The sequence below is a fragment of the Phyllopteryx taeniolatus genome, chromosome 2, assembly GCF_024500385.1.
Source record: "Phyllopteryx taeniolatus isolate TA_2022b chromosome 2, UOR_Ptae_1.2, whole genome shotgun sequence".
In the NCBI taxonomy this organism is placed as follows: Eukaryota; Metazoa; Chordata; class Actinopteri; order Syngnathiformes; family Syngnathidae; genus Phyllopteryx; species Phyllopteryx taeniolatus.
Genome location: NC_084503.1, coordinates 917,911 through 940,026, shown reverse-complemented (window position 1 = coordinate 940,026; position 22,116 = coordinate 917,911). Strand labels below are relative to the sequence as shown.

The window sequence follows — 22,116 nt, the reverse complement described above, 5'->3', positions numbered from 1 at the left end:
CAACGTTAAGACTCGACATTATTTATACACTCGACATTATTTATACACTGAACGTGCATATCAAGAGTTTCACCAAAGGATTTTATTGTCTTGCTTTTTGTTTTCTCAAAGTGTTTTTTTTCCTCTAAGTGCTTTTCACTTGACCTCACTAAACTATTTTGCCCAAATGAGTCTTCAAATGTTTTTTTTTTTTTTTTTGGGGGGGAGTTTCTGTGGCGAAACACAAAAATCAGAGCACAAATGTAATTTCCACCTCCGAGGGCTCATGAGCCAGGAGAAAATCTATTGTCACACGGCTGGTTCATATTCTGCACAGTCGGGAAATAATAACCTTATCTACACCCCCAAAAGTCACATGAACCTTCTGACATCCTGTCACCTTTTATGAAATCCTTCATTTATTTTCTCTTCTCTTTCAATTCATTTGAAGCATTTGACACAGAAATGCATCTCACTAGCTTTGTCATTCGCTGCACTTGACAACCGAACAGTAATGAGCACGACTAACTGCAGTAAAAAAATCAATTTGGATCTCATTCGATTGCGCAAGACAACCTAGTGTATGTATATTTTTCTCAGTGTTATATGACTTGTTACTTTTGCATGCGTCCTACCTGCCGGTTCTCTGGTGACTTCTGTCTGTGTTCAGTGGAAGAAGCCAAGCAGGAGGAGGTGAAGGTGAAAACAGACCCGCCGCCGCCGCCGCGCTCAGCAAAAAAGGGGAGAGCGTCGGCCAGCTCCACTCCTCAGGCGGGCAGTGACAAAAAGGAGAGGAAAGGGAAGCACAAAGGTCAGTCCTGTGACAAAAAAAAAAAGCAAGTCAGAAACAGTCACAACTTAAGATGAACCGCCCGCATACTTGTAGGATTGATTACCCGACAGGGCCCAAGAGACAAAACTACAGAACAGAACAGAACAGAACAGGGGGGAAAAAAGATGTACAAAAAAATCAAATCACACTTTTTAAACGTTCAAAACAATTCAAATAAAAGCAAATAGTGACGACCAATCATTGGATACTGAGAGTGTCTCGCTCCACCAGTGCAGAAGCTTTTGCATCAACAAGCACTTTTCTTGTGTCATTCAAAAAAAGATTCATTGACAATCATGCAAGCCTCGATTTGATTTCGATAACACCGACAAGAACTGGTAACTGTTTACATAAACATTTCGTGTTTGACTTAGTAATCTCGCATTTAGGCAGAGGTGGGAGTAGTGCAAATGGCAAGTCTCGAGACTTAACCTTCACGTTTTGAGCAAGGCCCAAATCCTGTGGGAAAAAAAAATCAAGCAAGTCAAGTTGCCAACACATTTCAGGCAAGTTAACTCGCTGTTAAGAAAGTCACGAGTCGGATCATACAATGTTTTTCACGGTTAATAAAAACACAAATGTGTATCTTACCGGGCTGATGGAGAATTACATTGATTAAATGCATCATTTGTTTTGTAACACCTCTGCAGTTGGAAGTGAAATGGTATGAAGAGTTTCGTAAGTGTCAACAGTGAGGAAGACAGCGAATTTGTCGGCTGAGTCCTGATCTGCGATTGGATGAGAAAGGCAGGGGGCGGGCGCAAGTGGAAGGAGTGAGCGCGGCAAGCCGAGTCACGTGCTCTTGAATATGTTTGAACAATGTGTTTCAAAAGCAAAACAAATACACAGTTGAAAGTCAACCGGAAACAAGAAAGGCTGCTTTCAAGTCAAGGCGATGAGTCTTGCGTAAGTTTTAGCCAAGCGAGTCACAAGTCCTAAAATGGCTCGGGTCAAGTCACGTGACCTCCGCAGTTAAGCGTGAGCATTTTTACAAGCGCCATGTAACAGCATGCGTTCAGGTGCGCCTTGTTGTTTCTTGTGGCACAGCGGGGATGGACAGCCTGGCCTGCCAGTTAGAGGACGGCCAGATCCAAATCTTAACAGTGGGTCACCCCTCGTCGGAGGACGGCGAGGCCGAGCCGGTCACGAGCTGCACTCCGTCGCAGAGCAAGCAGGACCTTCGGGTGACCATGCTCAAAAAAGGTGCCGTCGGTTTCTCATGGACATCGCTCAAGCCTCTTTTACAACAAACTCGAGAAAGGGAATGGTCATCCAGTAACACCTTGTTTTGTCTGCACAGGCATATCCAGCAGTATGAACTTTGATGAAGAAGAAGATGACGACGATGAAATGAGTTCCACTTCCTCACAGCTCAACAATAACACAAGACCGGGCTCCGCCACCAGCAAGAAGTCATGCAAGGTCAAAAGGACATTTTCAGGCCATAAAGTGGTGTTTTTTTTCTTTCTCACAAAATCAGATCATTATTATTATTATTATTTTTTCATCATTGTGTGCAATACGTTTGCATTATACATCTCATTCATTCCAATTTGGATGGCCGAGATACTGCGCAGAGTTGGAAGGAGAATTGATTGCTTTTCTTTTTTATTGGAGGACCTTTCACAGACAGCTGGACATAAAGGTTGTGTGATGGTAAGCAACTCCAAATTCAACTATAGAGTTGTAGCTCGTCTTACGAGTGAGCCGAGTTACACTTTTTTTTTTGTAATACGAGCTGTGGCTTGCCTGATTTTCTTTTGGTCTTGAGTTGTGAGCAAAAGTTTCAATTTCAGTGCCAGAACCGTGCAACAAACATATTTTGAAAAACTCTTTTGTACCACTTCCAGTTGAAATGGATTGTAAAACTAAGCGAGAAATTCAGAGAATTCCACATTTTTCATTTACCCACACCACATGAACACACATTCATCTCGCAAAATTCTGCTAGTTTAATGCTAACACGTAATCCAAAATGCCATAGATGGGCTCACAAAACCACCATCGATGCAGCAGTAACGACAAACTGATATGTGAACGAAATCGGGAGTAACGTATGCAGACAGCGCATACAAAAATACTCTTGCTTTTTTTGTTGTTTACGAAAAACAACATCATTATTGCAGCTCAGTTGCGAGGGTCTTCTTCAGTGATTCGTCAACAAATCTCGGTATCTAGGTAATCTAGTCTATATGTAGCATGTGTTATACTGCCCCCTTTTGTCTGAGTCACACGACTTGTTGTTTTCCCACGCGAGAAGAAAATTGTGAAAAGTAGCTTCACAGATGACAGTTTTGACTTTGCGACACGTAGCGTATTACAATTCGGGTGACCGACTCATGGCACATGATCCCTTAAGATTTGCGTTACCTGTTCATTTGTCCTAAATTGGCTACATTATCATCAACATGTAAAAGTTTTTCTCAATTTACATGGCTTGTTTGGAAAAATGATTATTTATTTCTCTTTTTTGCCTCTTCCAGATTGTTTTGCTGAAGCTTTTTTTTTTTTTTTTCAGCTTTGCCACTCCCATCTGCTGTTGTGCGTCTTAAACAATAACAAGCGCCACTCAGAAGCCCTCGCATCGTTATCAGATTCGTTTTGGATGATGTACCGCTCATTGTCAATCCCGAGGGACGATCTGATCCATTGTTTCTTTTCTCATGAAAGGGAATTTACGACTCAAACTCTCATGTCTGCATAGGAGTCTCACCCTTGATACATATATTCCCCCCGGCCCCCGCTACAGGAGGTTGCATCAGCGCCAACTCCACCTGTCACTGAACCTGCCATTGATGTGGACGACCTTGAAGAGTTTTCCTTGCGACCTGCACCGCAGGGAGTCAGAGTGAAGTGCAGAATCACCCGGGATAAGAAAGGCATGGACAGAGGCATGTACCCCACCTACTATCTGCACTTGGAGCGAGAAGATGGCAAGAAGGTGACGACGACGGACCGTGCGCTGTTCGACGCTCTGACAACGAGCCACGTTAAAGCGCAGTTTTGCCGTTAGTTGACATTGTATTCTGCTTTTGTTTTGTCACAGGTGTTCCTGTTAGCAGGCAGGAAGAGAAAAAAGAGTAAAACTTCCAATTACCTCATCTCCATTGATCCCACTGATCTGTCCCGAGGTGGAGAAAGCTTCATCGGTAAACTGAGGTAAGTCTCGTGTGTGTTGTCGTCATTGTGAGCAGTCATTTATAGCAATATTTATATTTACACCGTGTGCAGAATTCTTGGGCAAGTCTCATTTTTGAGGATTCTCTTTATTCATCACCACTCTCGTTCCATCCCATCAGTCCATGATATTCCAGATATTCCAGATTGGCCCAGTCTACACGTTTCACTGGTCGGCTTTTTTCAGCTTTTCTTACCTTTGGCCATGTCGCTGAACACTGAAGAGCTTGTACTTCCAACGTATTTCCAGAACTGACAGAACTTGAAGAGAATGGCTTCCTGGTAGCTTCATGCTTGATTCTTCTCAAATCCTTGGCAGTTTTCTTTTCTCACGACACGTTTCTTGCGACCCTGTTGACTTGGCAACAAAACGTTTGACGCTTCTGTGATGACGCCCCTATATCTTAAGATATTCTTTTTGTTTTGACTTTCCAGAGTCAGTTAAATCTCTTTTTTTTTGGGCCCATTTGGCGTAAAGAAAAGTTGCCTAATAATCACGCTCACCTTTATATAAGGTGTTGATCTCCTTAGGCCACACTCCTTACACAAATACACCGTACCTGCTAGCCTTAAATCCATTAAGCAATCAGGTTTATCCAGCTAGGAGCTAGGAAATGTGCCTGAAAGGGATCTGGTCAAAATACTTACTTTCATTCTAATCATTCTGCAGACGGGTGTACATCTATGGTCTCAATACCTTAAATATGAAAAAGGAGACCAAGATAAATAATTGAACTTTTCCCACCATTATGTGGTCAATACCCTGTACAACGTAACTGAAAGAAAGTCATCTTTTTGAGAGGGGAAGTAAAAATAACTGAAATAATGTGGTTGCACAAGTGTGCACACCCTCTTATAACTGCAATGTGGCTGTGGCTGCAAAAATAATGATGATGTCACTAGAAGTGCTATGATGCAATAAAGCCTTGCTCTGTATGTTGATATATAGTCCCAATTCCTCTTACTGTATCTAAAACATCATTCAGCATTGTCGTAGAAGTTCTTCATTATCAGTTTAAAAAACAAATTCATCATTTCAGTTGTGTATACCTTTTCTCTACATCCTTGTGCATTTTTAAAAATCTTTGCAGTCATGACAACGAACACTGGTCTCCAAAACTGTACCAACACAATAGCGGCTTGAATGTTCTCGGTTGTCACAAATTTGTATCCTTCAAATTTATTGGAATAAATCAATTTATGCCTTCACATATCCGAATTTCGTGTGTTGTTTTGATAGCTGACCATGCACGGGGAGATATAATGTGCGTTATTGTGATCAAACTCCGGCGATTTGTAGTTTCATTGTTAGAACCGACTCCAAATATCAACCATAGACAGTCGTCGTAGTGCATTCAAATGCTGAGACTTTTAGAGATATTTCTTTATAAGTTTTCATTATTATTTGATCATTTACATTATTCTCAGCATAGTTCTTCATTGAAATCCTTCTTCCTCATGGTGAAGTGTGCAGGTTCCATTTTTAACACCCAGTTTATTTACCCAAAAATGGCGCGTTGCCCGATAAAGGGCTACATTTGAAATCACAAAAATATGTGAGTAAGCATTCTCTATTGATTAGATTGCTACAAAAGTGACTGACGTATAAAACATTGATCTACAATGGATAAAGAATCGGGACCCGAACACATGGACTATCAGTCGCAGCCCTCGTCGTCTTTGCTGTATAATAACGCAGCGCGACAAGGTCCGGCCTCTTTTAATCTTAAATGATTAGCGTCCCAGTCTGAACACCTCTCGCAGTCACAATGGCACCTTGTGCTGCATGATGAAATGCCTTGACCTCATCTCCACAAGGTCTAATCTCTATCAAAGAATCCTTTAGACTCAAGTGGCAGCTTGGAAGTGCTGTTGACTGTCCTGAAGTAGTGAAACTCCTTTTATTCTACCTCTATCTTCCTTAGCCACTGTTTTCTGTCCACCACTCCGCCGGGAGCAGGTCATCCATCGCCTCTCGATCACTCACACTTTCGGCCTCCTTGGAAGCTCCCCCCTTTGGCATGACGATTTTCCTCGAGCTGCGAGATCCATCGAGCAGAGGGTAGTGTTTAAAATAAGTGCTTTAATTAAATCTTTTACCACGAAAACCTACAGACACATTAATGTCAGTCCTCACCTCATCTTTGATGCTCCTGAATGTTCTTCTGCCTCTTGTGCACTGCAACTTCCGTCCTCCACGGAAGCTTGCCCCTCCTCAGCCAGATCAATATCTTGAATGCTTCGTGCCACCTGATGGACACAATTAGGCATCGATGAAACGTCGTCCAGCGATCTGAAATCATTCTCTCTCCTTTCATCTCCTGACTTCAAGTCATCTCTTGACTTATTTTCAGAATCACCAGGCGCAGGGTTTTCACCGACATCTAAGTCAGTATCTTCAACTCCAAGCCACCACTGGAAATATTTGTGGCCTGTTGTCTCAAACTGGTTTCCAGCCTCATCTGTCGAGCGAGTCCGCGATGGTCCAGGCAGAGAGTTTTTCTTTCCCTCTTGCCCACTGAGGTCTGCGCCCTCCGCGGACCCACCCCTTTCCTCGGCTAGATCGCTACAGTTTTTAACAAGTTCATGGACACATTTAACCGATTCAGTATCGGCTGAATCCAAACGATCTCTTGACCTTCCCTCATATCTAACGAGCAGAGGTTCTTCGTCATTGTCTAGGTCCACACTGCTGTCAGAAGTGTTGTCAAACTCATGCCACCACCTGGAACATTTCCTAATTCTCGTTTCCTCATCCTGTTCAGTGTCATCTCTCGATCTGTATCTTGATGGTCCTGGCTGAGGTTCTTCTTCTTCTTGTTGTTCTTCTTCTTGTTGTTCTTGTTGTTGTTGTTGTTGTTCTTCTTCTTCTTCTTCTTCTTCTTCTTCTTCTTCTTCTTCTCCTGCCTCTATAACCTGGTTGACGACCATCTGAACCTCATCTGCAAAATCATTGTCCAATTCATCTTCATTTTCTTCATTCTCTTCAATCACCTGGTGAATATGAGCTGCGTGATTTTCAATATGGACATTCACAATGTTTTCATTGACAAATCCAATTTGGTTTTGTCTAAAGACCCTCATATGATGATTTATGATAAAATGCAAGAGGAAGATAAATTCCATGTCATTATTGTCTCCATTTGGTGGTTGATCTTCAGTTGGAATATGAATATGGTGGCCTGTAAGACAATTAAAGCTTGTAGATGATACTATCCTACTTTATACCAAGTGGAAATAGAAATCATGTGCATCAGATACTTACGATTTGGACCATTGTGGTCTCCGTCTCCTTGTCCATCCATTGATCTTAAATAACCAGAAATTATAGTCACTGTACTTAGTTGTATTATTTGTATAAAGCTTTCACCTGTCTCTGACATATTTGTGGTCATATCACAAAAACGTCACCTTTCAAGAGATAAGAATCAATGGAAATGTACATGTTCACATGAAATTTAAAAAGCACACTCCTGTGGAGGATTAACCAACATCTGTTACGAATTTTAAGTTAAAGGAAATAAATTGAAGAGAAAGGTCTTCGAAATTCAGCGACGACAGACCTTGGCTCCGCCCCCATAATGTCACACCCTTGCTTCATATAATCATTGTGACATTTCATTTGAAGATGATTCTCATACTGTCACAGAACCGCCGTGCGCTGTAAAATTGCAAACTTACCTCAAGCTGGAGGATCTGGTCTCTGTCAAATCTTGCTCGTTACAAAGCCATTGGAAGTTGGAAGGTGAAGCTCTTCTGCAGGTTCTGCATTATTCAAGCCACAATCATGCCGATCCAGACCAGTTAGGGTTAAAGGTCATTCAATTTTGGGTTTCCACATTGTGTCCTTTTAAAATCTGCACGTCAAAGCATCAGTCACGGCAACGAGACACTTCACCCCAACAGTGCATAGAATAATGCGAATGTGCTCTTTGTAGCCATTAAATCGAAACGCTTTGAATAAAGCACTTTATGGCATCACGCACAATGTCATCATTATGATGATAAATGTATTTTTGGTGTGCTAGCTTGTCATATCGCACTGCCCTACATATACTGCACCAAGGAATATGAATAAATATCCAATGTTATTGCTATTGATGGTCCAAGAATGAAGTGCAGAATTTTAGGGAATTCTTGTTGATGAAATTTCAGGCTACGAGGTCTTCAGGTCTTCAGATGAAATGTGTTTACCTTTCTTCAAAGTAGCAGTAAGCAACTTACCTGTTTAAGTGCATTGCAGGTCAAACCTCATGGGGACCAAGTTCACTGTATATGACAGTGGCCTGAACCCTATCAAGACCACCAGCAGCCTTGAAGCCTGCAATATGCGCCAAGAGCTTGCAGCCATTTGCTATGTGAGTTCAGTTTTTTCTTCCTTTTGACCTTACTGACAGACATCCAATTTATTTTCAGATTCCAGTTGGCCTAAATGTTTTATTCGACAGCATCTGACAGTTAGAACTGCATTCTGTAGAGCACAGACGTCAGCCAAAAGTGAAAAATTCAGAGATTTCACAGGGTGCCTTAGCCTACTTGCGTTTGATTGTCAATTCTAACATTTTGAGTCGGAATTCTGTGCATGGTCCCAATGATGGCAGAGTGATTGTGACTTTGAAAATGCTGTACATTTCTGTATCCCAATTGTCAAGGGCATTCATCTTGCATCTGGCATTCATCTTCTTCTGTGGCAACCATCCCCGAAGGAGGACGGATTGTTTTTGCATTCCTCCTCCTAACTAACAAATGAATGTTTACGCTATGTCCCCGGCAGCCCCGTTTCAGGTCACGGACAAAACGGCATGTTCATGGGACAACATGGGGGTGGGGGGGTGACTAGAAATCTGTACACAACAGAACCAGAATCATCTTTATTTTGTCTCCGGTAGTTGGAGCCGCACTAGTACAACAACAGACAGAGAACACTTTTGAGACAGAAAGACACTGACAAAAACAGTCACTGAGCAATAAAGGGTTGCTACGTTCAGCTCCGTGTTGCGTCGGCCGCACCGCAGCTCCGGCTGCTCCACTTCCTGTCGATATGCAGACTCGTCCTTGATGAGGCCGATGACAGTGGTGTCATCTGCAAACTTCAGGAGTTTGACAGCCGGTTGCGTTGAGGTGCAGTCGTTCGTGTAGAGAGAGAAGAGCAGGGGAGAGAGGACACAACCTTGAGGTGCCCCAGTGCTGATGCTGCGTGTGGATGAGGTGGCCTCGCCCAGCCTCACCTGCTGTGTCCTGCCTATCAGAAAGCTGTAAATCCCCTGGCAGATGACAGGCTGTGATTGCTGTGGATTTTTTGAAAGTTTGATAATTTGCCATGGCAGTCACAGTGCGGATGAGAAACCGAGTCGACTGATGGAGTGAACGCAGCTAAAACTGACAGTACGTGATAGGGCATATCAAAAGTTGGAGGTGGTCTGTAGTGGGACGGGAAGCCTCCCTATTCCTGACATAAAGTTAAGACATGGGTTTAATTTACCTACAATGCCTGCTGTGGCATACATACTATATTTATGATACTTAATGTTGATTGTGTGAGGGAGTGAGAGAGGCACAGAATCTTCCGGCGATGCGAGCAGATTGTGCAGTGTGTATGTGAATAACAGGCTCGTTCTTTTACATTTTGGTACAAGAGATGGCTAAGTGAATTAGTTATTGACAGAAAAGTGAGATTATAAAACATTTATTGGAAGCTTCGTTCTGGCGGCACGATAGCTGGGAGAGGCTCCAGCGCGCCCGCGACCCTAGCGAGGAGAAGCGGCTCAGAAAATGGATGGATGGGAGCTTCATTCTACTCTGTTGGCACCAAAAACGTGCTGCAAAGCAAAGCTCCAAATTCACATGGATGTTAGATGATATGTTGTGATCTGTTTTGTGTTAAAAAGATAACACATTTTGGTGTTTTAAACCTAGGAAACTAACGTCTTGGGATTTAAGGGACCTCGTAAAATGAGTGTCATCATACCCGGAATGAACATGGACCACGAGAGAGTGTCGATTCGCCCACGAAATGTACGTTTCTCAATATCCACGCACCTTCTCTAAAATATTCCCATTGATATATTGTGCTGAGGTTTTTGGGCGATTCAACTGCATTATTTTCTTTTTCTGTCGTAGGACCATGAGTCATTGCTGGCAAGGTGGCAGAACAAGAACACAGAAAGTGTGATTGAACTGCATAACAAAACTCCAGTGTGGAATGATGATACACAATCGTATGTGCTCAACTTCCACGGCAGAGTCACTCAGGCTTCTGTCAAGAATTTCCAAATCATTCACGACAATGACCGTGAGTTTCACATAGAGAGATCATGGAAAACGAAAACAAAAACAATATCATAGGGCAAGAAGCCATACTGTATTTGGTAACTTAAGGTGAAATGGAGTAAACATGCCTCACTATAAAGCAAAAGAATCATTTAATTACAAGCACATATAACTTCATCTCATTGGGGAAAATCAATACAGTAATAACATTATAAAATGAAATTGCAATAGCATTTTAAGATTTGCATTGTGATTCTTTCTTAAATGATGTGTCTCATAGTTTCTCAGGCATCTTGGCCCGATGATACTAACTCACTGTTCCTTCTGAAAGTGGCTAAAATATGTTAGATTTCTTTTTGGCATCTCAAAACATTTTCGTTTGCTTCAGGTTTTGGCTCAGACCAGGTCACGTTTACTAAATACTGACATCCCTCCTCATAAGTCGTATTTACAGTTATATCTCACAGTAAATTTTTGCTATAATTCTTAACTCATTCACTGCCAGCCTTCCCAGTTAACATGGATATTTGACATGTACAGCCGTCAATGGCAGTGAATGTGTTAGTTTGTTTTTTCTTTGTAAATATGACATCTTGCATCCCGTTTCTTGAATTTGCAACTCGTTCAATTGTTTCAGCTGACTACATTGTGATGCAGTTTGGTCGCGTGGCAGAGGATGTCTTCACCATGGACTATAACTACCCAATGTGTGGCCTTCAAGCCTTCGCCATCGCCCTCTCCAGCTTTGACAGCAAGTTAGCCTGTGAATAGACTGCAGCCTGAGGTTTAATGGCCAACTGGTCCAAGTGTGGGCTCATCAAGGGCTGTTCATGTAAAACTCGGGCTGGTCTGACAACTCCAAAAAAAACACGAAATCCCGCGTATCCCAAAATGCTTTGTGGGTCTCAAGTTCTGCGTGGATGTCAGTGTGCGCGTGTGTCTGGGGCAGGAGAGATGCTCGACATAGGGCCTCAAGCACAAAGAGTAATCCTCTTTTAAAAAAATCAAATCAATTTGTTTTGTAAACATTTGAGAGTGGGTGGACATTCTAAAGAACCACTGTTACTTTAAATACTAGCTAGAGAGGTTTAACATTCTTTATCTGTGACTAATAATTGCATATGTGTACATTTTTGAAGTTGGCTGAATTCGATGTCCAGTTTCTGTCATGAAAATAACCCAAGGTTAAAAAAAATCAAGCATGAATAGTCATACGTTCCTAAAGTCGAAATAACATGCATGTCACAGACTATTTATTTTGTTATTTATGTATTTATTACACTCTTCTTTGGACAGTATTGGCTCTGCGGAGCTGCAAGCACATCACAGACAAAGTATCCACAGAAAACGATCGGACGTGAGCAGGGCAAAGGCGTGCTCCACTGTGCCGTGTGCCGTACAATATCGTGTCACCGGGTCACATGTGTGAATGTATAGAACAATGGTGCACTTTAATTTCAAGCCAGTAGTGGATGAGATATAGCCGTACGTATGTCGTTTCTTGTGCCTTTGAACACTGACTGCAGTGTTGCGCTTTGGCTGTCAAGTGAGCTCTTGGCTGTTCTTGCTATGCTTTACACGCGCTGGGGTCATTTGAGGTCACTTCAACAGTAGACAGGCGCAGAGCTGGTTTTAACGACTCAAAACAACAAAATGAATAAGAAGCCCAAATAAAAGATGTTCTTTTCTTTAGGACACATTACATTTCACTCCGATGTAACATTGTGCTTAGTCGAACCTCTGATGTCTCTTGGAGAGGGCATGGATTTGTCACAGCCTCAACACTTGCATATATTTGCATCTTTTAAATATTTTTATACTCCCCTGATGTGACAGTTGGCTATGTCCCTCACCTAAAAGCTAGTGCAGATGCTCCTTTCTGGATGACACATCCTTTCTCAACATTTTGTACCATCCAAATCAAAATCAAAACTAATAATCAGCAAAATGAAGGCAAAGAACAATCTCTGGTACCACAATTGTTACTGTGGATCATGAGGAAATGTTTATCAGATGTGCTATTCTTGTACTTTGTGTTCTAAATATTTTGGACTTCTATTTTGAAACTGTTGATACTTGCTGTGAAGTCTGCTTTTCAGTACATGTGTTCAGGATCCCCTGCTTCTCTCAATTTCTGTTTTTAGTGCTTGTGATGACGTACAGTGAATGTCGTAAGACTTACATGACGGGATAGACACTCTTTGAACATGACAAAAAATGTGAACAAATAAAAAAGCCTCTGTATGTTTACATTTGTCTTCTGTTAAAATATTCTTACATTGCTCACAGCATATCATGAAGGTAGGGTTTTAATAGCATAATTAGGAATTTAAAGTTAGGTTTGGTGCTTGAGTGTTAAGAGTTAGGGGTTCTACACTGAAATAAAAATACTTGATCTTGAAAACAAACAAACAAACAAAAAAAACTTACTTTTAAATGGATATATATTATATGGAGCACCTAAGGTTTGCGTTACCTCGAAAGTACTTTGCGAGATCTCTCAATGTGCCCAAGGAAATTGTTTGGTCTAAGACTATCAAGGCACTCGGGTTTATTATAAAGGGTGTTGTTGCTGTGGAATTGGCATGATGTTTCAATATTTTAATGGGGAGTTGACAGACTTTGCTGAAATACGACAAATCCTCATTGTCCATGATGGTGATTGTCTTCAAACATCGTCAAAGTAATAAAAAAACTAATTTGGTATCACTAAATTGTGTGAATCCACCTTGTGTTGTTATGTAACAAAGGACAAAGGACAAAGACGCAACCACACTGGTTGATGCAGAACCATCTATTGTTTGGGTTTTGTCATGGTTAGGGCTACATTAATGTTTGAGTAGTATGGTTAAGGTACTTTGGAGTGTCTCTGATTGGACACATTTTTACTGTAAAATGTTGAATTCTGAATTTGACGACCAAAGTGTATCTTTAATGGTCACAGTGACTTGCTGGCAGAAAGAGAAAAGCCATTCCCCTGTCTACATGTTTTATTTGGATTTACAGCGAAGTTCTGAAAAACCAATGAACTAATCCGGCCGAAGCCCACACTTTACCCTAACCCAAATCTTAACCAGAACCCGCCCTTGCCCGAACCTTCCAGCACATCAAACCTAAGCAATCCTTAACAACCGATCTCACATCCTAAACTTTGTTCTTACCAAGTACCATTTACCCTACCTCTACACGTAAAACAGATACATACAGTATAATCCTTGAGGTGTTGGTGGAAAGTGAGTCTTGGTGGTGATCGGGAGGTCCCCAAACCCTAACCCCTAAACCCCTGAGCCTAAACCCCTAATCTGCCAGCCATCTTCGCGTACCCCAACTCCTACTTTATCGTCTCTCTTCAAAGAGATGATAAAAACCTCTTTGTATTGACACAAAAAAGGATCTAGTAAAAAAGGATCGTAATCTCAACTGGTCAATAGACTAAAACTTCATACATGCACTAGCGTATCCATTTAAAAAATGATGAATAGACGAGAGCTCAGACTACTTTGAAGGGAAATTCTTTACGTCTCTCTCCTGTTTCGCATCCTCAGCCCGCTGACCTCTTTGCCAATGTCTACGTGAACTTTACTGTCGCTCTCCGCGGATGCTAACGTTGCCAAATACGCCGCTTCTTCCTCCTCCTCTGCCTCTTCCTCAGGGTTGGGACATTCTGCGCTACTAAACTGAAGTCTCTCCGCTTCGGTCACAGGATCTTCCTCATCAACCTCCTCCTCCTCTTCTTCCACCTCTGTTCCATCATCTTCATTCACATCCTCCTCCTCATCTTCTTCTCCTTCCTCCCCCTTCTGCACCTGTCCTTCGTAGGTATCTTCTTTTGGGTAGTGAAACACATCCCTTTGGTCGTTAAAGCTAATATGCTTCCTCCCCTCTTTATGATGACCTTGCAGCTCATTGTGTATTTGCAGACCTAATCTTTCGTGCTTTGTATTTGTAGCATCCTGGGACGCAAGTGGAAGTAGCAAAAGTCTTTTCTCAGCTTCTGCCTCCTCCTCCTCCTCCTCCTCCTCTTCTGCTATCTCCTCATTGTACTCCCCCTCCTCCTCATCTACTTCCTCCACATCTCCCACATCCTCATCTTCCTGCTCCTCATCTTCATCCTCCTCTTGTACTATGGATAACTTCCTTGCCACAACCTCTTCCTCCTCTTGCTCCATTCGCTCTGCGAGGGCCTCCGCAGTGGGCTGGTTGGCGGGCTCCTCCAGGGCCACACGGTCAAATTCATGTTTGTAGTTGGGTACTTCATACTCAGGGTAGGTTTCCTCTGGGTAGCCTGTGCAAAAAAAAAGACATTTACTTTTAGAGAATATTATATCTGTTTTTCGTAAAATGAGCATCTTCATCGTTGGAATCAACCTGGACCATTAGAGTCATGGTGGCCGCACCTGTCCTCATGGCAACACACACACCTACGGGATTTAGTTGCTAGGTGTGGGGCCAGTCTCCAATTGCCCTTGTGATTTTGTTATCTTCCTGGACTGTCCCCACATTGGTTTTCAAATTCATTGTGCGGGTGTTTGGCACCGTGGAGCCATTCCCACCTCGCACCGGCAGCGCTGCCTGGCTCACTAGCCCGGCCCTGTGCTGTTCCGTCTTGCCCTATTTTGCCGCATTTACTACTCGTTACGTCCCTTCCTCACATGACGTAATACTTATAGTCCACTTGTAGTTCAAATCCATCTCCTGTGTAATGTTATTGTTCCTGTCATATGCTCGTGTTAGGCTGTGATTGTTTTCTCTTGTTTCTGCTCTGTTCTCTCTTTTTTCTTTCAGTCCCCTCTCAAGCTTAGTTTTATCTCCAGCGCAATAAAAAAAAAAACAAAAGAGGGAGTAAAACTGCTAACAAAATGATGAATAGTGTTTGTCCAAGCAAAGTGTGGCAAGCAGCAGCGTCTGCAATCAGCAGTGTGCACTCTGACAAGGGCAACAGATGGCAATAAATGTCCTTTTGTCACAAAACCACACCCAAACACAAAAGGCGAGGAGCTCCATCCAGTTATCAGCCAGTTAAAATGCCGCTGTAATATTAACGTCATCAAAATGTGCAAAAAGACAAATTAAACTACAAGCCCAACTCAATAAGGGGATGAGTAGATGACTAACTTTAGTTATTTGACATAACTTTTTTTTAATTTTTTTTTTTTACACTTTTTACTCCAGGATGCAGTGAATACATCTATAATGCTACTAGCTACCTACTATACCTAGCTAGCGAAGTAGCTCAGTCGGTAGCTAGCTAGATAAGTAGCTAGCCCTAGCTACCGACCTAGCTACCTACCTAACATGCTGTGTGCACATTTAGGAGACACAAGAGAACCTCAGTTGAACAAGTACTTGGGAGATAGTCGGAAAGCAACAAAATCTCCCCTCAAATGCTAAGAAAGCAAACCTGGTGTGAGGCAGTCATCAACCTCAAACAGGTGAGTTGTAAACAAGCGGCCGAGGACATACAGTGTACCTTCCCAGTCTGCGCTGTAAGGGACTTCCTCTGCCTCCATCTCCGGGGAGGCACCCTCCTCGCGGCCCTCTTGCATCAGCTGTGCGATCTGCCTCAGTTGCTTGAGAAGTTTCTCCTCCTTCTTAGTCGGAGTCGATTTACTTCTCCTGCGTCTTCCACTGTGGGCCAGCAGAGGGCAAAGGAGAGTCTTGCGCGCTGAACCTGAAGTACACTTCAACGACAAGATGGCTGCAAAGCTTTTTATACCGCACGAATGCTTGTATGTCTTCTCTTCTGTAAAACGGCTGCTTTTTTGTATTTAAATTTGCATTTATTTAATTCCCAGGAATGGAGCAACTAATTCCAACATGAGATATTTTTGTGTGTGTGCAGTGTGCAGAGTATAGTACTTTTTCTGAACTAACCTCCCAGAAGCACGAGTTTTTCCTGAAACAATCCTCTCCATGATCCTTTCTGACTGAAGTATTCGCTCCTGTAGTCTGGCAAGCTCATCGTCAGCTGCCAAGACAAATCACTTTAACATCACATCATTACTACCATGTATGGAAATGTAATGACATTCAGAAAAACGACAATAATTTATAAAATCGATACATTTGATAGCTCTAACATTTACAGGTGAACTTAATTTGACGTTCTCTAACCCTTTGAGTGCACGTGTGCAATTGTTCAGTGTTTAAATGTTTTTGGGCAGATTTGCTGAGGTGAACTGTAAAATTGGTCAATATGTTGACCAATACATTTCCACTTCTGTGACACCTTCCATGCATTCAAACTTTCAGAAGGGGTCAAATTAAGTTTACCTGTAAAGGTTATAGTGCATTTTAGTCTACACACCCCTGTTCAAATGTGAGGATTTTGTGATATAAATAAGAGACAAAGGCAAATAATTTCCACATTTAATGTGACTTGTAACCTCACCAACTCAATTGGAAAAAAAAGAATTATTTTCAAATTCGGAAATAAAAATCAACACCTGAGAAAATGTGGTATGCACAAGTGTGCACACCCTTTTATAATTGGGGATGTGGCCAACCGATCGCATTAAAACGTAAATGGGAGTCACCATACACTGGACAACATTTAAAGTGCCTCTGATTAACCTCAAACAAAGTTCAGATTTTCCAGTGGGCTTTCCTGACATTTTTGTAGGTGTGTGCCTTACAGTGCAAGCCATGGTCTCCAAAAAGCTTCCACAGCCTCAGAAGGATGTGATTGTTCAAAGGTATCTATCAGGAGAAGCGAACATTGAAAGAACTGCAGGAATTTCTGGCAAGTAATGGCTGTTTGGTCGTACATTTGACAAAAATCTTCTCTCTTCTTCATGCTGCATGTCTGGGCTAATTGGTAGGGTGGCAAGACAGAAGCCTTATTTTACAAAGAAAAACAAAATTGAACTTTGAAGGTTTTTGTTGTTGTTGGTTTTTTTGGTGCAAATGCAACACTGGTCATCACCAGAAGAACACTATAACTACTGCGAAGCAAAGTGGTGGCAGTATCATGATTTGGCACTGTTTTTTTTCTTCATCTGCAATTGGGGCTTTGGTCAAGGTGAAGGTGAAGATTATGAAGAGTTTGAAATTGTAGTCAGTGTTAGCACAAAACGTTTTGCTCGAACCCCCCAAAATTCAAGAAAAGTCCAACAGAACAGCTGAAGTTGATCTGGGGCAAGTGTGAGCTATTTATCTTTTGTTCTCATTTTCTTATATGACACAACCTGGCATTTTAAAAGGGGTGTGTAGACTTTTTATATGGACTGTGTATTATTGAGTTCGAGTTTCAAATGACTAAATCTCACTTGAGAACATTTGAATTGACACTTCAAATGCTGGGAGTACTTACTCATATTCCTCTCCATGCTCATAGTTGGACTGTCATTTCCTGATCTAGTATTCTTGTCCTTGGAAGTCAACTGTCAGCATAGAAATGCTCATTTAGGTATCGTTGTCATAGACTCAAAATGCAAAACTACAAATATATGATTACTGCTAATAACCTTGTAAATTATGTAGAGGATGTAAAGAAGAACCCCAAATCCATAAATGGGTATGACTTGAGCCATCAGGTTGTGTTTTTTGCCACGTCCGATGCTTCTGACTTTGGCAGAGGCCTCAGCGCTGCGTGTCATGGAGTGGAAAGGCTCCACGCCCCACTGCTTCGGGTCGTCGGACAACGACATCTCACGCATCCCTGGGGGGGAGAACCCGGGGCCAACTACACAAGACAACAAGTGGGAAATAATATGACACCTCAGTCGTGCAAATGGACTAATTTAAAGCTAGTACTTACAAAAAGGAAATACAAAACGTCATAAAATCTTAACTGTGTGAGTAAATATCAAATAAAATGCAATAAATGTCCCTATATGTTTACGCTTATATAGTATACTCTATATACATTACATATGATCACTTGCAATAACATTAGTAGAACTGCACAATCTACAATAAATGTCAAAAGGTTGATAACAATGCTCAACTTCCATCACACAAAAACAATTATGAATATTTTGTGAAATAAATACTTCTTGGATTAATTGAGCATTAATGTGTAAAAATTTTTTTTTTCTGAGATAAAGTATATTAGACATCAGAAAAGTTCAGTTAATATAATCATGATGATAATAAAACACAACAACAACAAGACTAACAAGACTTGCAAAAATGAATCCTTGCTGTGGTAAATTAAAAAATGTGCAATCAAATGTTAGGAAACAGCTTCACTACAAAAGTGCTTGATTTGGGAGCATCTACAAATGTTTCATGCATCAAGTTGTAGATTTACAGAGCGGGTGATCATTTTATTTCTTGTAGATTCAAAATGCTGTAGTTCTCTCTGTAGTTTGCACAATTCAGGAGTGAATATATATATATATATATATATATACGTGTGTGTGTGTGTGTGTGCGTGTATATATGTGTGTGTGTTAGACATTTGTAACTCAAAGATAGGATTCCAAACCTGATTTGAAACCTTGAAAATATGCTGCGTTTCCCCCCCCCCAAAAAACGATAACAATAACAATATATTTATTTTCCACAACTCTTTGCATTTTTTGGAATGTAACATAAGAACATGATCACATTACCTCGTAGACTCGTGTCTAATGTTAACAGCTGAGTGCAGCAACAACAAGAAAAACAACAACACCAAAGACAGACGGAAGATGATGCGAGGAATGCGCTCACCCTGCGGCCGTCCCAACTCCTTTTCGGCTCTGGGCAAAAGCATCCTGGGCAAGAAGAGAGACACACACAGGACCGAACATGATATCAAAGTCACTTTCTGACAGGTTGTGATGGACATGTTGTCTCACTCGACGACAGCCCTTGAACAGTATATCCACTCTTCTCAGCTGCCGTTGCTCATCTGGTGATGTCCTGCTCAGATTAAGCAGATTATATGAGCGGCCTTCAAAGGCTGTATGGAATATTATCAACTAATCCCCAAAGAAGGACACAACTGGCCATCTTGAATAGGATGCTGCTCAAATGCAACCCTTTGGCTTTGAAGGACAAAACGACAAACAAACAAACAAACCAACAAAAAATCACAAAACAACAATAAAAGCAATATCCCGCTTCACAAGTGGCCAGTGACTAAATGACTGGAATATTCCAAATGTAAATCACTTTACATTTCAACACTACTTATCGGTTGTGTGCTTTATTTTCCTAATTCCCCATCCCCCTAAAAAAGACCGATTTTTCAACACAGCACTTGAATGCGGCACATGACCTGTCAACTCATCATAATATTGCAGCGTGTGCTGCTCTCTTTTCACCAGCAGAAAGCAGTACAGGCTCGTGTACGAACCAAATTTGCTGCTGTCTGTTTCTTCCTAGAATATTGTTGTCAGTGAAGGGGCTCCATACAAGAAGGACAAAAAAGAAAAAGACAAGAAAAAACAGGACTATGAATTAGCAAAGAATCTCTTCATAAATCACTTTGAAGGCGCAAAACTCAATCAAGCCACCACTAAACCACTTACCACTATCCCATTTTGATTCCTCTTCATTCTGTAATTCCTGATGTTGATTGAGCCAAGGCACATATTTTACACGAGTAAACTCTCACGGCACAAAATGTCCCCAAAAGTATGTACAGGTATACTGACGTAATAATGACCTCGTCTCAGTTTGCTCACAAATGAGTGTGAAATCTTTTTGGTGAAACACAAAGCTATTCTGTTGTATGGATGGCGACAGGTGGATGGATACACAGATCAAGTGTACCTTCTTTCATCGAGTGGAAGAGCATTGAATTGTCACAATATGTCTTAGGCATTAGTAGATGAACAAATATACGTTATTTGTAGTAAAAAGGTGATCCTATTCAAGACATGAAGTGAAAGTGGATCATTTGTCGTGGCATATCAGATGATCTCTGGCGACACAGTGGTCGGGAATCAAACGAGAAGACCCCTAGTATTGCAGTGTCGCATTTTATTAGATTGTGTGTTGCGCTAATGTCAAGTTAAAATCATCGGACTTGAACAATTCCACCAGCGTGGTGACATTTTCAAGCGTTCTGGGCATTTTTCCACGACGGACATTTTAAAAGCGATGTCAGCTCGAGTTTAGCACCTTTCATTTAAGGCCAAAAGCACAAAGGTCAAGTAGGTTGGACCTTTGGGACTTATTAGCAAAGACCGAGGCAGAGACGATAACTCCCACATGCATATTTCAAAGAATACTTATCAAGAACCTAAATGGGTTTGGAATACTGATCAAGGGGATAAAACCTTAAGAAATATTTATACTTCTACTACTACTACTACTAGTCTGAGCGCTTCTCTCAAGTGCCAAAAAAAACTGCATTTGTTTTGTTCGTTACCTTTCTCGAAACAAAATGTCAGTTAATAGAGTCTATCGCATCATTTTAAAGTAGTTTTCACAGTGTTAAACTGGCTACCAGTTGACTTGCGTGTCGGACACGTCCCTCTTTCCGAGACCTCAAAATAAAATCTAGCTAAGGATTTGAAAATGATCTTTTAGCATGTCATTCTGCATATTTTTATGAATGAAAGTTGAATGCAAAAGAAGTGAAAGTATGAAATGAAGACCAGAGGTTTATACAAGTGCCGCCTTCCTGCATGGTGTGACTGTACCGTGATTGGCCATCATTTTGGCTGTAAAAGTGTAAGGAGTTATAAACCAAATGGTGAAATGTTGTTGATAATATAGAGTACAAATCATAAGACAAGTGCAAAAAAATGATAAACATTTTAATGCAATTGTGTTTCACCATAAACCATACGCTCTAGCGCTGCATGATTGGAACTCAGGTAAAGAGAATTAGGCACATCAATAATGATTGGATGTTTGCAAAAACAACAGCAACACACTTAACACATTCACTGCCATTAACGGCTTTAGAAGTCAAATATCCATGTTAACTGGGAAGGCTGGCAGTGAATGAGTTAAGTGTTTAAGTAGTGCTGCATATAACTCAACCGTTCTCTGCTCTGATCATCATCTGATCGTGTCCATTATGGTAAAGTTTTCGTACAAGGAGCACACTCAACTCTATTGGCGTCTTATTTCATTTCCTCATGCGGGATTGCGGGATTTCATTTCACTCAAGCTATGGTTGCTGACCATTTTAATCTTGGAGCACGAACTGGTGACCTTCATGTGACAGCTTCATTTGCCGACCACGCGGCAGACGGGCGGGCGAGCCAGGGCTCGAAAGTAAAGCAGTATTTATAATCTGCTAAAATAACAAAACAATTACGAAAAGTTGTCAATGCGGAAATTTGTGCTGTTACACCTCGTGCGATAAAAATCTGGATCCAAGCGCAAGCCGAGATCTTACCAAAGTGAGTGTACCCATAACATTTCAGTAAATATTTTATCACATCTTTTCATTGGACACCGTTGACTAAATGGCACCTTGTTACAGTATAAAGTAGTCAGTGTACTGCTTGTATAACAGAGTAAATTTACTGTCACACACTGAAACACAGCCATTCATGTCTAAACCGCTGGCATCAAAAGTGAGTACACCCCAAAGTGAAAATGTCCAAATTGTGCCCCCGAGTGTCAATTTGTGTTTGAGCCACCATTATTTTCCAGCACTGCCTTAATCCTCTTGGGCATGGTGTTCCCCGGAGCACCAAATTTACCACACATGCTCCCCATGCACACTTGAGACCGAACACTTAACACTCATCAATTACATGAAACCGGGGAGGGAAAATGGCTAATTGGGCACAATTTTCGTATTTTCACATAGGGGTGTACTCACTTTTGTTGCCAGAGGTTTAGACAATAATGATTGTGTGTTGAGTTATTTTGAGGTTACCGTAAATTTACACTGTTATACAAGCTGTACTCTGATTACTTGACATTGAAGCAAAGTGTCATTTTTTTTTGAAAAGATACAA

The 22,116-nt window shown here is 41.4% G+C and overlaps 3 protein-coding genes across 8 annotated transcripts in view; 1 reads left to right on the top strand and 2 right to left on the bottom strand.

Moving 5' to 3' along the window:
• Window positions 1-12,508, top strand: part of tub (TUB bipartite transcription factor) — a 42,452-nt gene extending 29,944 nt beyond the window's left edge. For all 3 annotated transcript variants that reach the window (XM_061750925.1, XM_061750933.1, XM_061750942.1), the window contains 9 exons: window positions 650-790; window positions 1,859-2,014; window positions 2,112-2,233; window positions 3,561-3,752; window positions 3,858-3,970; window positions 8,232-8,346; window positions 9,905-10,003; window positions 10,109-10,280; window positions 10,896-12,508. In XM_061750925.1, coding sequence (XP_061606909.1) covers window positions 650-790; window positions 1,859-2,014; window positions 2,112-2,233; window positions 3,561-3,752; window positions 3,858-3,970; window positions 8,232-8,346; window positions 9,905-10,003; window positions 10,109-10,280; window positions 10,896-11,029 — 1,244 coding nt within the window. In that variant the 3' untranslated portion in view covers window positions 11,030-12,508. The remainder of the gene's footprint in view (window positions 1-649; window positions 791-1,858; window positions 2,015-2,111; window positions 2,234-3,560; window positions 3,753-3,857; window positions 3,971-8,231; window positions 8,347-9,904; window positions 10,004-10,108; window positions 10,281-10,895) is intronic.
• LOC133466857 (uncharacterized protein DDB_G0283697-like) lies at window positions 5,064-8,225 on the bottom strand. 3 transcript variants are annotated; one of them, XM_061750983.1, is made up of 4 exons: window positions 7,670-8,225; window positions 7,254-7,297; window positions 6,126-7,170; window positions 5,064-6,027 (listed from the first exon to the last, which is right to left on the bottom strand). In XM_061750983.1, exons 2-4 carry the CDS (start codon window positions 7,291-7,293, stop codon window positions 5,910-5,912), a joined length of 1,203 nt encoding a protein of 400 aa, XP_061606967.1. In that variant the 5' UTR covers window positions 7,294-7,297; window positions 7,670-8,225; the 3' UTR covers window positions 5,064-5,909. The 3 variants fall into 3 exon arrangements, with proteins under 3 accessions (XP_061606967.1, XP_061606959.1, XP_061606978.1); XM_061750975.1 differs by having other exon boundaries at window positions 7,254-8,225; XM_061750994.1 differs by having other exon boundaries at window positions 6,126-6,238; window positions 7,254-8,225.
• ric3a (RIC3 acetylcholine receptor chaperone a) lies at window positions 12,473-19,184 on the bottom strand. 2 transcript variants are annotated; one of them, XM_061750955.1, is made up of 6 exons: window positions 18,917-19,184; window positions 17,725-17,942; window positions 17,571-17,640; window positions 16,133-16,226; window positions 15,660-15,886; window positions 12,473-14,543 (listed from the first exon to the last, which is right to left on the bottom strand). In XM_061750955.1, the coding sequence occupies exons 1-6, from the start codon at window positions 19,032-19,034 to the stop codon at window positions 13,774-13,776; spliced, it is 1,497 nt and encodes a 498-aa protein (XP_061606939.1). In that variant the 5' UTR covers window positions 19,035-19,184; the 3' UTR covers window positions 12,473-13,773. The 2 variants fall into 2 exon arrangements, with proteins under 2 accessions (XP_061606939.1, XP_061606946.1); XM_061750962.1 differs by having other exon boundaries at window positions 15,729-15,886; window positions 18,917-19,179.
• Between the last annotated feature and the right edge of the window lie 2,932 nt (window positions 19,185-22,116).

Coding starts and splice junctions, on each gene's coding strand:
- LOC133466857 (XM_061750975.1), bottom strand. CDS start 7,383: ATGACCACAAATATGTCAGAGACAGGTGAAAGCTTTATACAAATAATA. Junction 7,171..7,253: donor AGACCACAATGGTCCAAATC/GTAAGTATCTGA, acceptor ATTGTCTTACAG/GCCACCATATTCATATTCCA. Junction 6,028..6,125: donor TCAGGAGCATCAAAGATGAG/GTGAGGACTGAC, acceptor TGGATCTCGCAG/CTCGAGGAAAATCGTCATGC.
- ric3a (XM_061750955.1), bottom strand. CDS start 19,034: ATGTCCATCACAACCTGTCAGAAAGTGACTTTGATATCATGTTCGGTC. Junction 16,227..17,570: donor GAGCATGGAGAGGAATATGA/GTAAGTACTCCC, acceptor TTGTCTTGGCAG/CTGACGATGAGCTTGCCAGA. Junction 14,544..15,659: donor TGATGACTGCCTCACACCAG/GTTTGCTTTCTT, acceptor TTTTTTGCACAG/GCTACCCAGAGGAAACCTAC.